At 41.8% G+C, this 12,786-nt stretch overlaps 1 protein-coding gene across 7 annotated transcripts in view; it reads right to left on the minus strand.

Moving 5' to 3' along the window:
- The window catches only part of ERMARD (ER membrane associated RNA degradation), a 169,240-nt gene that overhangs the window by 19,395 nt on the left and 137,059 nt on the right, over positions 1 to 12,786 (minus strand). For 5 of the 7 annotated variants that reach the window (XM_073627876.1, XM_073627877.1, XM_073627879.1 and 2 more), the window contains one exon: positions 8,376 to 8,498. In XM_073627876.1, coding sequence (XP_073483977.1) covers positions 8,376 to 8,498 — 123 coding nt within the window. Of the gene's footprint in view, positions 1 to 5,211; positions 5,282 to 8,375; positions 8,499 to 12,786 lie in introns of all 7 variants that reach the window. The other 2 variants (XM_073627882.1, XM_073627881.1) reach the window with 2 other exon arrangements.

Genomic DNA, 12,786 nt, shown 5'->3' on the forward strand with positions numbered 1-12,786 from the left:
TCAAAGAAGCCCCAAGATGCATGGTCATTTGTAGGTCTCGGGACCCTCAGAGACGCTCTATTTTTCTCAACTGAACTGCTGGGGGTCTGTAAACAAGCTTGCTTACAGAATAAATTATATGGACAATGGAGTTTCATTAGCTATGTATACCTGAGACTTTGGGGAAGTGTTTTAGAAATGGAGTCTGACAAACCTTGAACACATGCAAAAGGAGAATAATACATGTGTGTTACTTTCTACTGACCCAAGACAATATAACTTGTCTAATCAGCTGCCTGCCATTGTCTTAATGCTGGGAAAAGAAACATGAGTGTAAGGCTTTATGTACACGGAACATTTCTCAACCTCTCCTGAATGCTGGAACATCACAGCTATAAATCCACATTTAAAAACGTGTTTTTAGCAGCGTTTACAAGCCGTGTTTACTAAAGATAACCCTCCCAAATGATTAGAAAGCACTAAAAACAAGTATTTATTAACTAATTCAGCCCCGGAAGAATTTACCCCCTTTCTGACCAGAGCACTTTTTGCGATTCGGCACTGCGTCGCTTTAACTGACAATTGCACGGTTGTGCGACATGGCTCCCAAACAAAATTGACATCGTTTTTTTTCCCACAAATAGAGCTTTCTTTTGGTGATATTTGATCACCCCTGTACTTTTTATTTTTTGCGCTATAAACAAAAAAAGAGCGAAATTTTGAAAAAAACGCATTATTTTTTACTTTTTGCTATAATAAATATCCCCCAAAAATATATAAAAAAACTATTTTTTTCCTCAGTTTAGGCCGATACGTATTCTTCTACATATTTTTGGTAAAAAAAAATCGCAATAAGCGATTATTGATCTGTTTGCGCAAAAGTTATAGCGTTTACAAAACAGGGGATAGTTTTATGGTATTAATATTTTTTTTTTTTAAAATGGCGGCGATCAGCAATTTTTATTGTGACTGCGACATTATGGCGGACACATCGGACATTTTTTACACATTTTTGGGACTATTGTCATTTATAGCAATCAGTGCTATACAAATGCACTGATTCCTGTGTAAATGACACTGGCAGTGAAGGGGTTAACCACTAGGTGGCAGTGTAGGGGTTAAGTGTGTCCTAGGGGTGTGTTTCTAACTGTGGGGGGATGGGCTGTATGTGGCATGTCACTGATCTCTGCTCCGATGACAGGAAGCAGAGAACAGTGACACTGTCACTAGGCAGAACGGGGAGATGCTTGTCTATGTTAGCATCTCCCCATTCTTCCTCCCCGTGAGGCGATCGCAGGTATCCCTGCGGCGATCGAGTCCAAGAGACCCGTGACCCGACTCACGGAGCTTGCCGTGGGCGCCGCCGGTGGCACGTGCGCGCCCGCTGGTCGCCTCTTAAAGGGGAACGTACAGGTACGTGATTTTGCCTGTACGTGCCCTTCTGCCGCAGTGTATCTGCATGAGGCGGTCGGCAAGCGGTTAACTATTTCAGCCATTCTGTGAGAGAACAGTGTGAGTAGCAGCTGAGAAAGCAGTGTGCTTGTAGCTAGCTGTTTTTTGGTTGGTTTGTGGATCCCATGATGAGCATGTGTGAGGAAATGCCCCTGATATTGCTTTTGCTGAGGCTCCGAAGGACGTAGAAAATTGTGTGAGAGGACCAGAGTTCGTCGCTACTGGACAGATCCATTGATGGCTCAACACATGTCCACAGGATACTTTTCTATTATGTATGTTCAGCTGCGTAATTACCCAAAGAAATTTTTTAATTTTACAGGCATGTCAATTGCCACCTTTGACATTCTCTTGGAAAAGGTTAGACTGCCGTTTAGTTCGCAAATTCTCAATGGTTGACAGGTGAGTGAAATTCCTATTCAACTTTAGCGTCAAGTAATGCAAGTTGTGTATTGTACAGCATAATTGGCTGATGAGGGGAATATCATATGGTATATCAAGCTTGCATACAGTGATAATTGAGTTTTTGATGTGTTTTTAGCATTTTCCAGGCTCAAAAGTAATAAATGAAATGTTTCTCTTTAAAAACGCTACTAGATGAAAATGCGCCTAAACGCGGGTAGCTGCGTTTGAAATGCCTCTAAACTCAGCTTCTGAACGCATTTTTTTGGGTTCCAAAAAAAGCCTCTAAACACAACTGCCCAGAAATGACTATAAATTAACCTGTGTACAGTGGCTTGCGAAAGTATTCGGCCCCCTTGAACTTTTCAACCTTTTGCCACATTTCAGGCTTCAAACATAAAGATATAAAATTTTTATTTTTTGTGAAGAATCACCAGCAAGTGGGACACAATTGTGAAGTGGAACGAAATCTTTTGGATTTTTGAAACTTTTTTAACTAATAAAAAACTGAAAAGTGGTGCGTGCAAAATTATTCGACCCCTTTACTTTCAGTGCATCTCTGAATGATCCAATGTTGTCCTAAATGACTGATGGTGAAAAATAGAATCCACCTGTGTGTAATCAAGTCTCTGTATAAATGCACCTGCTCTGTGATAGTCTCAGGGTTCTGTTGAAAGCGCAGAGAGCATCATGAAGACCAAGGAACACACCAGGCAGGTCCGTAATACTGTTGTGGAGAAGTTTAAAGCCGGATTTGGATACAAAAAGATTTCCCAAGCTTTAAACATCCCAAGGAGCACTGTGCAAGCGATCATTTTGAAATGGAAGGAGTATCAGACCACTGCAAATCTACCAAGACCTGGCTGTCCCTCTAAACTTTCAGCTCAGACAAGGAGAAGACTGATCAGAGATGCAGCCAAGAGGCCCATGATCACTCTGGATGAACTGCAGAGAACTACAGCTGAGGTGGGAGAGTCTGTCCATAGGACAACAATCAGTCGTACACTGCACAAATCTGGCCTTTATGGAAGAGTGGCCAGAAGAAAGCCATTTCTCAAAGATATCCATAAAAAGTCTCGTCTAAAGTTTGCCACAAGCCACCTGGGAGACACACCAAACATGTGGAAGAAGGTGCTCTGGTCCGATGAAACCAAAATCAAACTTTTTGGCCACAATGCAAAACGATATGTTTGGCGTAAAAGCAACACAGCTCATCACACTCAACACACCATCACCACTGTCAAACATGGTGGTGGCAGCATCATGGTTTGGGCCTGCTTTTCTTCAGCAGGGACAGGGAAGATGGTTAAAATTGAGGGGAAGTTGGATGCAGCCAAATACAGGACCATTCTGGATGAAAACCTGGAGTCTGCAAAAGACCTGAAACTGGGACGGAGATTTATCTTCCAACAAGACAATGATTCCAAACATACAGCAAAATCTACAAAGGAATGGTTCACAAATAAACGTATCCAGGTGTTAGAATGGCCAAGTCAAAGTCCAGACCTGAATCCAATCGAGAATCTGTGGAAAGAGCTGAAAACTGCTGTTCACAAACGCTCTCCATCCAACCTCACTGAGCTCGAGCTGTTTTGCAAGGAAGAATGGGCAAGAATTTCAGTCTCTCGATGTGCAAAACTGATAGAGACATACCCCAAGCGACTTGCAGCTGTAATCGCAGAAAAAGGTGGCTCTACAAAGTATTAACGCAAGGGGGCCGAATAATTTTGCACGCCCCACTTTTCATTTTTTTATTAGTTAAAAAAGTTTCAAAAATCCAAAAGATTTCATTCCACTTCACAATTGTGTCCCACTTGTTGGTGATTCTTCACAAAAAATGAAAATTTTATATCTTTATGTTTGAAGCCTGAAATGTGGCAAAAGGTTGAAAAGTTCAAGGGGGCCGAATACTTTCGCAAGCCACTGTACATGTACTGATAAGATAACAGAGGAGAGTTCAGGAGCAGTTAAAAAAAATGCCCAACTGCTCCTAAACGTCAGTTTACCAGCAGCAATGTACATGAGGCTAAGGCTGGGTTCACACTTGTGCGATGACAGACATCACATGTGATTCGCACCGCATTGCTGTGCAGATCACATGCGATGCCTGTGGAATGCAAGTTCAGCCATACAAACAGTATGGTAGAAATCGCATTTGCACCAAAAATGGTGCAGGACCCTTTTTTGGTCCGCACTGGAATCGGATCGCATGGGTGTTCACAACTATGCAATCCGATTCCTGCATCATTTGACAGTTCACATTGCAAACCGATCTGGGGGTGTCATTAACTTTATATTGACACCCCCAGCGATTCGCAGATGTCAGTATGAACCAGCATGCGATTCAGGTGCGATGTGGGAACCAGCACTGAATCGCAGGGTTTTCTGCAACACACCAGTGTGAACTGGGACTGAGACCTCCACTCAAACATAGGAGCTGCTTGTAAAAATGTATTATCTTCCTAGCTAAAATTATTCAGATAAAATAAGTCAGTTCATGGATCATCTATGGCAAGTCATAAGGTCAAGACTTTCATGACACCGCGTTTATACATATATCAATGCCTGCTTACAATCCAATGGATTATAAACTCTTACCGGGCAAAATACTAGAATTATGGTAGACGTATTTATAAGTTACATACAGTGTCTTGCAAAAGTATTCACTCCCCTTGGCTTTTTACCTATTTTGTTACATTACAGGCTTTGGTTGAATGTTTTTTTAATCTGAATTATATGCAATGGATCAGAACACAATAGCCTAAGTTGGTGAAGGAAACTAGAAAAATATATACATAAAACTATTTTTCAGAAATAAAAAACTGATAATTGGCATGTGCGTATGTATTTACCCCTTTGTTATGAAGCCCATAAAAAGCTCTGGTGCAACCAATTACCTTCAGAAGTCACATAATTAGTGAAATGATGTCCACCTGTGTGCAATCTAAGTGTCACATGATCTGTCATTACATATACACACCTTTTTGAAAGGCCCCAGAGGCTGCAACACCTAAGCAAGAGGCACCACTAACCAAACACTGCCATGAAGACCAAGGAACTCTCCAAACAAGTAAGGGACAATGTTGTTGAGAAGTACAAGTCGGGGTTAGGTTATAAAAATATCCAAATCTTTGATGTTTGTAGCTGCTGACTTTTAAATTTTTTTTTTTAATGACGGAATCCCGCTTTAAATTCCCTTTTGCGGAAAAGTTTTATCCCTATTGTGGGGTCACCAGTACGGTATTTGTACATTGAAATCATATCCCCTCTCAAGCGTCTCTTCTCCAGAGAGAACAAGTTCAGTGCTCGTAACCTTTCCTCATAACTAATGTCCTCTAGTCCCTTTATTAGTTTTGTTGCCCTTCTCTGGACTCTCACCTGTACATCCTTCCCGAGGACTGGTGCCCAGAACTGGACAGCATACTCCAGGTGCGGCCGGACCAGAGTCCTGTAGAGTGGGAGAATTATCGTTTTATCTCTGGAGTTAATCCCCTTTTTAATGCATGCCAATATTCTGTTTGCTTTGCTTGCAGCAGCTTGGCATTGCATGCCATTTCTGAGCCTGTCATCTACTAAGACCCCCAGGTCCTTTTCCATCACAGATTCCCCCAGAGGTTCTCCCCCAAGTGAGTAGATTGCATTCATATTTGTGCCACCCAAATGCATTATTTTACATTTTTTTTACATTAAACCTGATTTGCCATGTAGTTGCCCACACTATTAATTTGTTCAGATCTTCTTGCAAGGTTTCCACATCCAGCGGAGAAGTTATTACCCTGCTTAGTTTAGTATTTCTGCAAATACAGGGATTGAGCCGTTTATTCCATCCTCCAGGTCATTTATGAATAAATTAAACAGAACCCTGGGGGACCCAGCTTTCCACCCCAAACCATTCTGAGTATTCCACATTTATCACTACCCTCTGAACTCTTCCCTGTAGCCAGTTTTCAATCCATGTACTCACCCTATGGTCCATGCCAACAAACCTTACTTTGTACAGTAAATGTTTATGGGGAACTGTATCAAATGATTTTGCAAAATTCAGATACACCACATCCTCAGGCCTTCCTTTATCTAGATGGCAGCTCACCTCCTCATAGAAGGTTAATAGATTGGTTTGGCAAGAACGATTCTAGATGAATCCATGCTGATTACTGCGAATGATACCGTTGTCAATACTAAAATGCTGTATATAGTCCATTATCATCCCCTGCAAGAGCTTGCATACAATTGATGTTGGGCTAACTGATCTGTAATTCCCAGGGATGTATCTTGGCCCTTTTTTAAATATTGGTGATACATTGGCTTTTCTCCATTCAGCTGGTATCATTTCAGTCAGTAGACTGTCAGTAAAAATTAGGAACAATGGTCTGGCAATTACTTCACTGAGTTCCTTAACCACTTGCCAACCAGCCGCCGTCATTTTACTGCGGCAGGTCGGCACGATCCCGCGAGCCGCCGTAGCTATACGTCGGTTCGTGGGATCGGGATAGCAAGTGCGCGCTATCCCATCTTTTTTACTAGTAATGGCGGCGATCTACGATTTTTTATCAGGACTGTGACAATATGGCGGACACATCGGACACTTTTGACACATTTTTGGGACTACTGGCATTTTAACAGCGATCAGTGCTATAAAAATGCACTGATTACTGTAAAAATGTCACTGGCAAGGAATGGGTTAACACTAGGGGGCGATCAAGGGGTTAACTGTGTTCCCCATGTGTGTTTGTAACTGTAGGGGGAGGGGACTGACCTAGAGGAAGTGACAGATCATGGTTCCTAACTAATAGGAACTCACGATCTGTCACGCCTCACAGAACAGAGGCGTCTTGTAAAAACCTTTTACAATAGACGAGACATTGTTCATTAAAAAAAAACACAGAGGCACTTACCCTGAACCAATTTAAAGTTTTACCATTGATCCTTACTACATCAAAGTAGCAGATTACCCCCATATTCTAGAAAGTCCAGTCTGCATTACCATGATGTTAAGGAACCAAATTACATGAACCCTGATTAATGAAAGCTGGATAATATGTTCAATTTTGAAAAGATTTAGGCTCCAGGGGGGAAACATTTTCTTCCAACCAAATTTGATCACTCACTCCTTTGTTTGTGAAATACAAATGCAACATATTCGGATTACCGACTTTCCTGCTTGCCCCACTTCATTTTATGTTCCCTGTTCCTCCACTGCATTTAAATACAATTGCATTGGTATCAGGGGCGGACTGATAACTCATGGGGCCCCCGGGCAACAGGAGATTATGGGGCCCACAGGCAATCAGAGATTATGGGGCCACACAGTATAGACACACACACACACAGTATACAATCACACAGTATACACATACATGTACACACAGTATACACAGACAGATGTAAAAAAAAAAACAGATTTATACATACTGTCCCTGGTTTTACTGAGGCTGGCAACCCTGATGGGGCCCCCTAGTGGCCCAGGGCCCTCGGGCAGTGCCCGAGTGGCTCAATGGTCAGTCCGCCCCGGATTGGTATCCATATAATACAGTTACAATGTTGAGCAAAGCTTCAATGCACAGCCACTTCTTTACATTTGCCTTCATTCTTCTCATGACTAGATGATACTATGCTATCTATTAGAAAAAAAAACCTACATTCACTCAGTAAGTTTGTGTGAGGTTCCATGCACACTAGGAGCTGAAAAAAAACGCTGGATAAAAAACGATCAATATCATAATTTTTTTGCCAGCGTTTCTCCATTTTTGTACTGGTGTTTAGCAGTGTATAGCGGGTTGTCAAGGAGTGGGCAGCTGTCCATGTCCTTAACAACCGATGACTTATTAGCTGTCAGCAGGATTCCCCACTGACAGCTGAATGTAAACAAAAGAATGCCGGCGTTAAAAAATAAATAACCTAGTGGGGGACCCCCATCCATTCCAGGCACTTGGTGTCTGGTATGGATTTTAAAGGGAATACCGCAAAAAAAAAAACCCCCCGCCCAAAAAAAATCTATACTAGATCCTTAACCAAGTAAGCAGCCCGGCAGGCCAGGAAAGGGGGGGTGACAAGTGAGCACCCCCCTCCTGAACCATACCAGGCCACATGCTCTCAACATGGGGGGGTGCTTTGAGGGAGGGGGAGATCCCCAAAGTAGATCCAACGTCAAGCACGATGAATGCTGGCCGCCGACCCGAAAAAAATAACAAAATAAAATAAAAAAGGACATGATGCTGGCTCCCACCAAATTACTACTCTGCTGCTAAACAAACTAAGGGGCGGGGGCCATCGACCCAGCATTCCCCAGCCGATTAAATCACAAGGAGGCATGGTGTGACTCTTCCCTCCACTCAGGAAAAATCCTTTGAACTGTGTTTTCTTCTACAGAAGAAATGGCTGCAGATGAACAGGTACAATGTATGTAGGGAGATTGGTTTCATCTCTGTGAATAACCTTAGGCTAGTCACTTTACTGGATATATGTATGGGCTTACAACCACTTTAATTTGCTTATTGTATAAAAGCAATAAACATTTATTGAAAAAAATCGAAATATTGTACTTGTCTGTTTGAAGATCCCACTCCTCGTTGTTGAACCCACTCATTCTGTGATGTCGAAGCAATGAAAAAACATGCATTATTTCAGCACAAAATGATATACCAGGATCTGTCATGTCATCAGGCCTGCACAGGAAACAAAACAATTTCATCACTGAGACTCTTTATGAATATACATCTTTTGCCACAGTTTCAAGGAGGCTGGTAACAAAAACTAATTTTAAATAAAACAATAGTTTCAACTAAAATTGTTCCTTTGTACTTTTAAAGCAGGGGTTTCCAAACTTTCTAAACAAAGAGCCAGTTTACTGACCTTCAGACTTTAATGGGGCCGGACTGTAGCTATTTGGAGTAGAAAAGGTAGAAATAATGCCCCATTGATTGTTTCAGCGGGAGTAATTTTGCTCCCTCATTGGTGTCAATGGGAGGAATTGTGCTTCATTGTTGGTGTCATTGGGAGGGACTGTGCGCCATCATTGGTGTCATTGTACCCCATTGTTGGTGTCATTGGGAGAAATTGTGATCCATTGTTGGTGTCATTGAGAAGAATTGTGCCACTTCATTGGTGTCAGTGGAATTGTGCCCCATTGTTCGTATCAATGGATCAAATAGTACACCAAGGGCCGGATAAAAGCAAGGAAGAGGCCACAACTGGCCCCCGGGCCGCAGTTTGAAGACCGCTGTTTTAAAGGTGAAGTTTACCTTTTTAGGAAAACAGCCCAGTAAAACAAAGCCTCCAAGGCTGGACCGATCAAATCACCAGGGAGGGGCAGTGCCAGCACTCACGCACAAGCTTTTTTTAGGGCATTGCTGACTGGCATGGGCCTTGGATTTGCATAAGGAATGCCAGAAGCCTGTTCTCTACAGCTTTGCTGGTGACATTTCTTATGAGAGTGCACTCTCTCCTCTTCAGCAAAACCCTAAAGAAGCCTGTAAGTGCAGGCTAGCACTTCCACCCTAGGTTAGGTCAACGGTTGGGCCTCAGCTTTGCAGTCAATGGAGAAAATGCACTGCACTTGCGTCAGAATTTGAGTGAGGAATGTTGTTTGCTTCTGTAATACTAGGGGTGAATGTCCAACAGTTGCAGTGTCCTGGCAAGGACAAGGGATGACAGCTACGGGAATTTTTCAGTCAGACTTCTGTGGGGGGAAGTAGTCCAAATGACCTACAAGTAGAACACTTAAATTAACCAACATTATCCCAAAAAAATCAATGTAACAGACATTCGCACACTGGTGACATCACGTCAGGGAAAAAAAATACTTTATTCCAGGTCTGTCTACTAGCAGTCCCACCCATAGCCATATACTGACACATTTCACCTGGATTGGACTTAATAGTAGAGAGCATTTTTCCAAACTACAGTGTGTTTTAACCTTAAACATTAAATTTAAAACAGAATGTATACTGGTTTTGCACATAATTTTCTTTATTATTACTAAAAACTAAAATGTTAAAAAAATGTTTTTTTCTTTTTAGCCAGTGATATAGGAAATATTGCATATAAATATTCAGTACTGTATTTGTATTTCCAAAGAGCTTTAGGCTTCTTTTCTAGTTTCTCCTTATCTACCGTCACAAAAAGCCTGTGAAGCATGATAGCTCAGTTTAAATGCACACACACAAATAAATAAGTCAGAGCTGTAATTCCTCCTCCTCTTTAAGCACATACAAGGTTTTCAATTATGCCCCGTACACACGGTCGGAATTTCCGATAGAAAAAGTCAGATGGGAGTTTTTGGTCGCATATTCCAACCGTGTGTGCGCGCCCCATCTGACTTTTTCTGTCGGAATTTTCGACGGACTTAGATATAGAACATGTTCTAAATTTTTCCGTCAGAAATGCTGACGGAGATTATCCCGTTGGCAAGTCCGATTGTGTGTACGCAGCATAAGAGATAGAATATCTGAAAGGAAACAACTTTGGCTATACTCTCTCTCTTTAGAAAACCCACTGAACCCTGCTTATTTGTAAAAATTGGATTTTTATACTCACTGTAACTTTTACATGGAGTCCATTGGGGGACACAAGAAGTTATACTGTCACCTATTGGAGGATTGGACACTGGCAAACAAAAAAATTGTAAGCCAGCCCCCCCCAAAAAAAGGTAAGCCAGCATGATCCAGTGGGGTAGCAAAGAATTAGAGAGCATGATCATAAAACATGGTGGAGTGGAACCCCTGCCCTCAATGAACTAAATGGAAAAAGGGGGGTTTTACGGTGAGTAAAAAATCCTTTTTTCCTTCTTGTCCTTTGTGGGACATTGGAAGTCATTAACTGCAGAGATGTCCAAAAGCAGTCCAACTGCAGAGTGGGAAACAAACAACAAAATTCTAACAGGCTCATCAAAAACAGAACTAGAGACTACCTGCAGCTCAAAGAGCTGAAGGAAGTTATACCCTAAGTTGGCATCTGATGGGGCTTGAAAATACACCAGGAGATCACAGAAGACCAGTTAACAGCCCTGCAAATCTGGGAAACAGTAGCATTATATTGAAGAGCCCAAAAGGCTCTTACATATGTAGTAGAGTGAGCCTTGAAGGGAAAGGGTGGTGCCCTATCCTTAAAAACGTTAGGCTGTATAATGGTCTGTTTGAACCACCCAGAAATGATGGAAGGAAAAGTACAGTCATTCAAAAGAAAGCAGTGGCTGACAGATACTCTTACAGCCCAAGCCAAACAAACATCCTAACAATGGATGGAATTCTCCTTCTGACAAAAGGGACAAAAGAACGATACCCTGGCTAAAGTGAAAGGCTGAAACTACTTTAGGTAGGAAGAAAGTTCTGAACCTCTTCACCACCTAAACCAGAAAGGGTTCTTTACAGAATCAAGCCACCAACTCAGACACTCTCCTTGCACAGGCGATGGCTATAAGAAACAATACCTTATGGGTAAGAGTGGAGAGAAGATTATCTCTGATGGGTTGAAAGGGTGGTTTTTAAGTGCCCAGAAAACCAAAGTCAGCTCCCATGTTTTACAGGGAAGCCACCCTCAACAAAGGTCTTAAAGTGACATTAAAGTAAATGTTTTTTTTTTATAACAGATACCAATATCAGAACAGATGCATTAGCATTTTTTTCAACACATTTCCCTCCTATGAGCTTACTTTTTAAACTGTCCCCCCAGCCACACTGACACACTCTTGTTCAATTTGTGCCCCAGACCTATTTAGTCCTCCAAGAGTCTCCTCTACAACAAGGCTCATGCTTTGAACTAGAACTATACTTGAAAAAAAAAAAAAAAGTAAGTAAATAAATAAGTAAAAAAGTTAAGTTACACCCAAGCACTTAAAGAGGAACTTGTGTCTGCTCACATCATTTGTAATAAAAACATCTTTGCCATTCTGGAGCTTACCTCCAACCACTGCATATTATTCTATATATAAACTGTGATTCTGTACTTGTCAAATATGCTGCAGAAATCTCCCTCCACTAAGTCTGGCTGCAGCCATTTTAACTGTGGGCAGCTGAAGCTGCTGCTTGTTCACTTCCTGGGTTTACACAGACAGACACACCTTCACCACTGCTTGCCTGGACATTTCTCCTCTCTCCATGAATACACATGGATCTCTGCAGTCCTGCAGTCTCCTCATATCTCCACCCTCATCCAGCCCCCTCTGCAGCTCTTCTTGGCTCTCCTATGACTCATCCCTCCTCCACTCACCTGCACCCCCCCCCCTCCCCCCTTGCTGGCCTGTATAAGGTATTTACTTGCAGAAAAAAAAGGTTTTACTGTCCAAAGGTAAAACAACAAGGGCAGAAGATTTAATAGATGGAAAGATGAAAAAAATACTGAAGGTCTGCTTTAAAATCCCCCCACATACATACCAATGTAAACACATGCATCAGGGGCGCCTTTGCATGAAAATGCTGCTTTTGCTACACATTACATATTGTCACACACGCTGGAGTGAGATCAATAATTTTTAGGATCCCTATTCATGGTTAACTCTAAACTGATGACCTGTAGGGGTTTAAAAGCAGTGCCTATGGAAAATATATGGTACTGAAGTGAGTAAAATGTGCCCTAAAATTGAGTGAAATGATGCATTTTGTAAACAGTTGTGCTAATATTGTGTGACATAAAAATCTGCAACTACCACCATTTTATTCTCTCAGGTGTCTGCTTTCAGAAAATATATCTTTGGGTGTTTTATGTAATCTTCAGGCCTAAAATGATTGTTCACATTCGTTTATTGACAGACACAGCCTTCTTTATTCAGAACAGCAGGGTTATATCATCTCCGCAGATGAACAAAAAAACAACCCCTGGCTATGCCCATGGGCTGTCCTCCGTCAGTATATAACCCCCTCCCTGCTCTAGGTATTCAGTTTTTTTCTGCCTAGTCAGGAGTAAGGACCTAGTTCCCTGCTTGGATCTCTAGTCCTGCAAATTTTTTTGCTCTTTTTC

Source organism: Aquarana catesbeiana, linkage group LG04 (genome assembly GCF_042186555.1).
Source record: "Aquarana catesbeiana isolate 2022-GZ linkage group LG04, ASM4218655v1, whole genome shotgun sequence".
Classification (NCBI taxonomy): domain Eukaryota; kingdom Metazoa; phylum Chordata; class Amphibia; order Anura; family Ranidae; genus Aquarana; species Aquarana catesbeiana.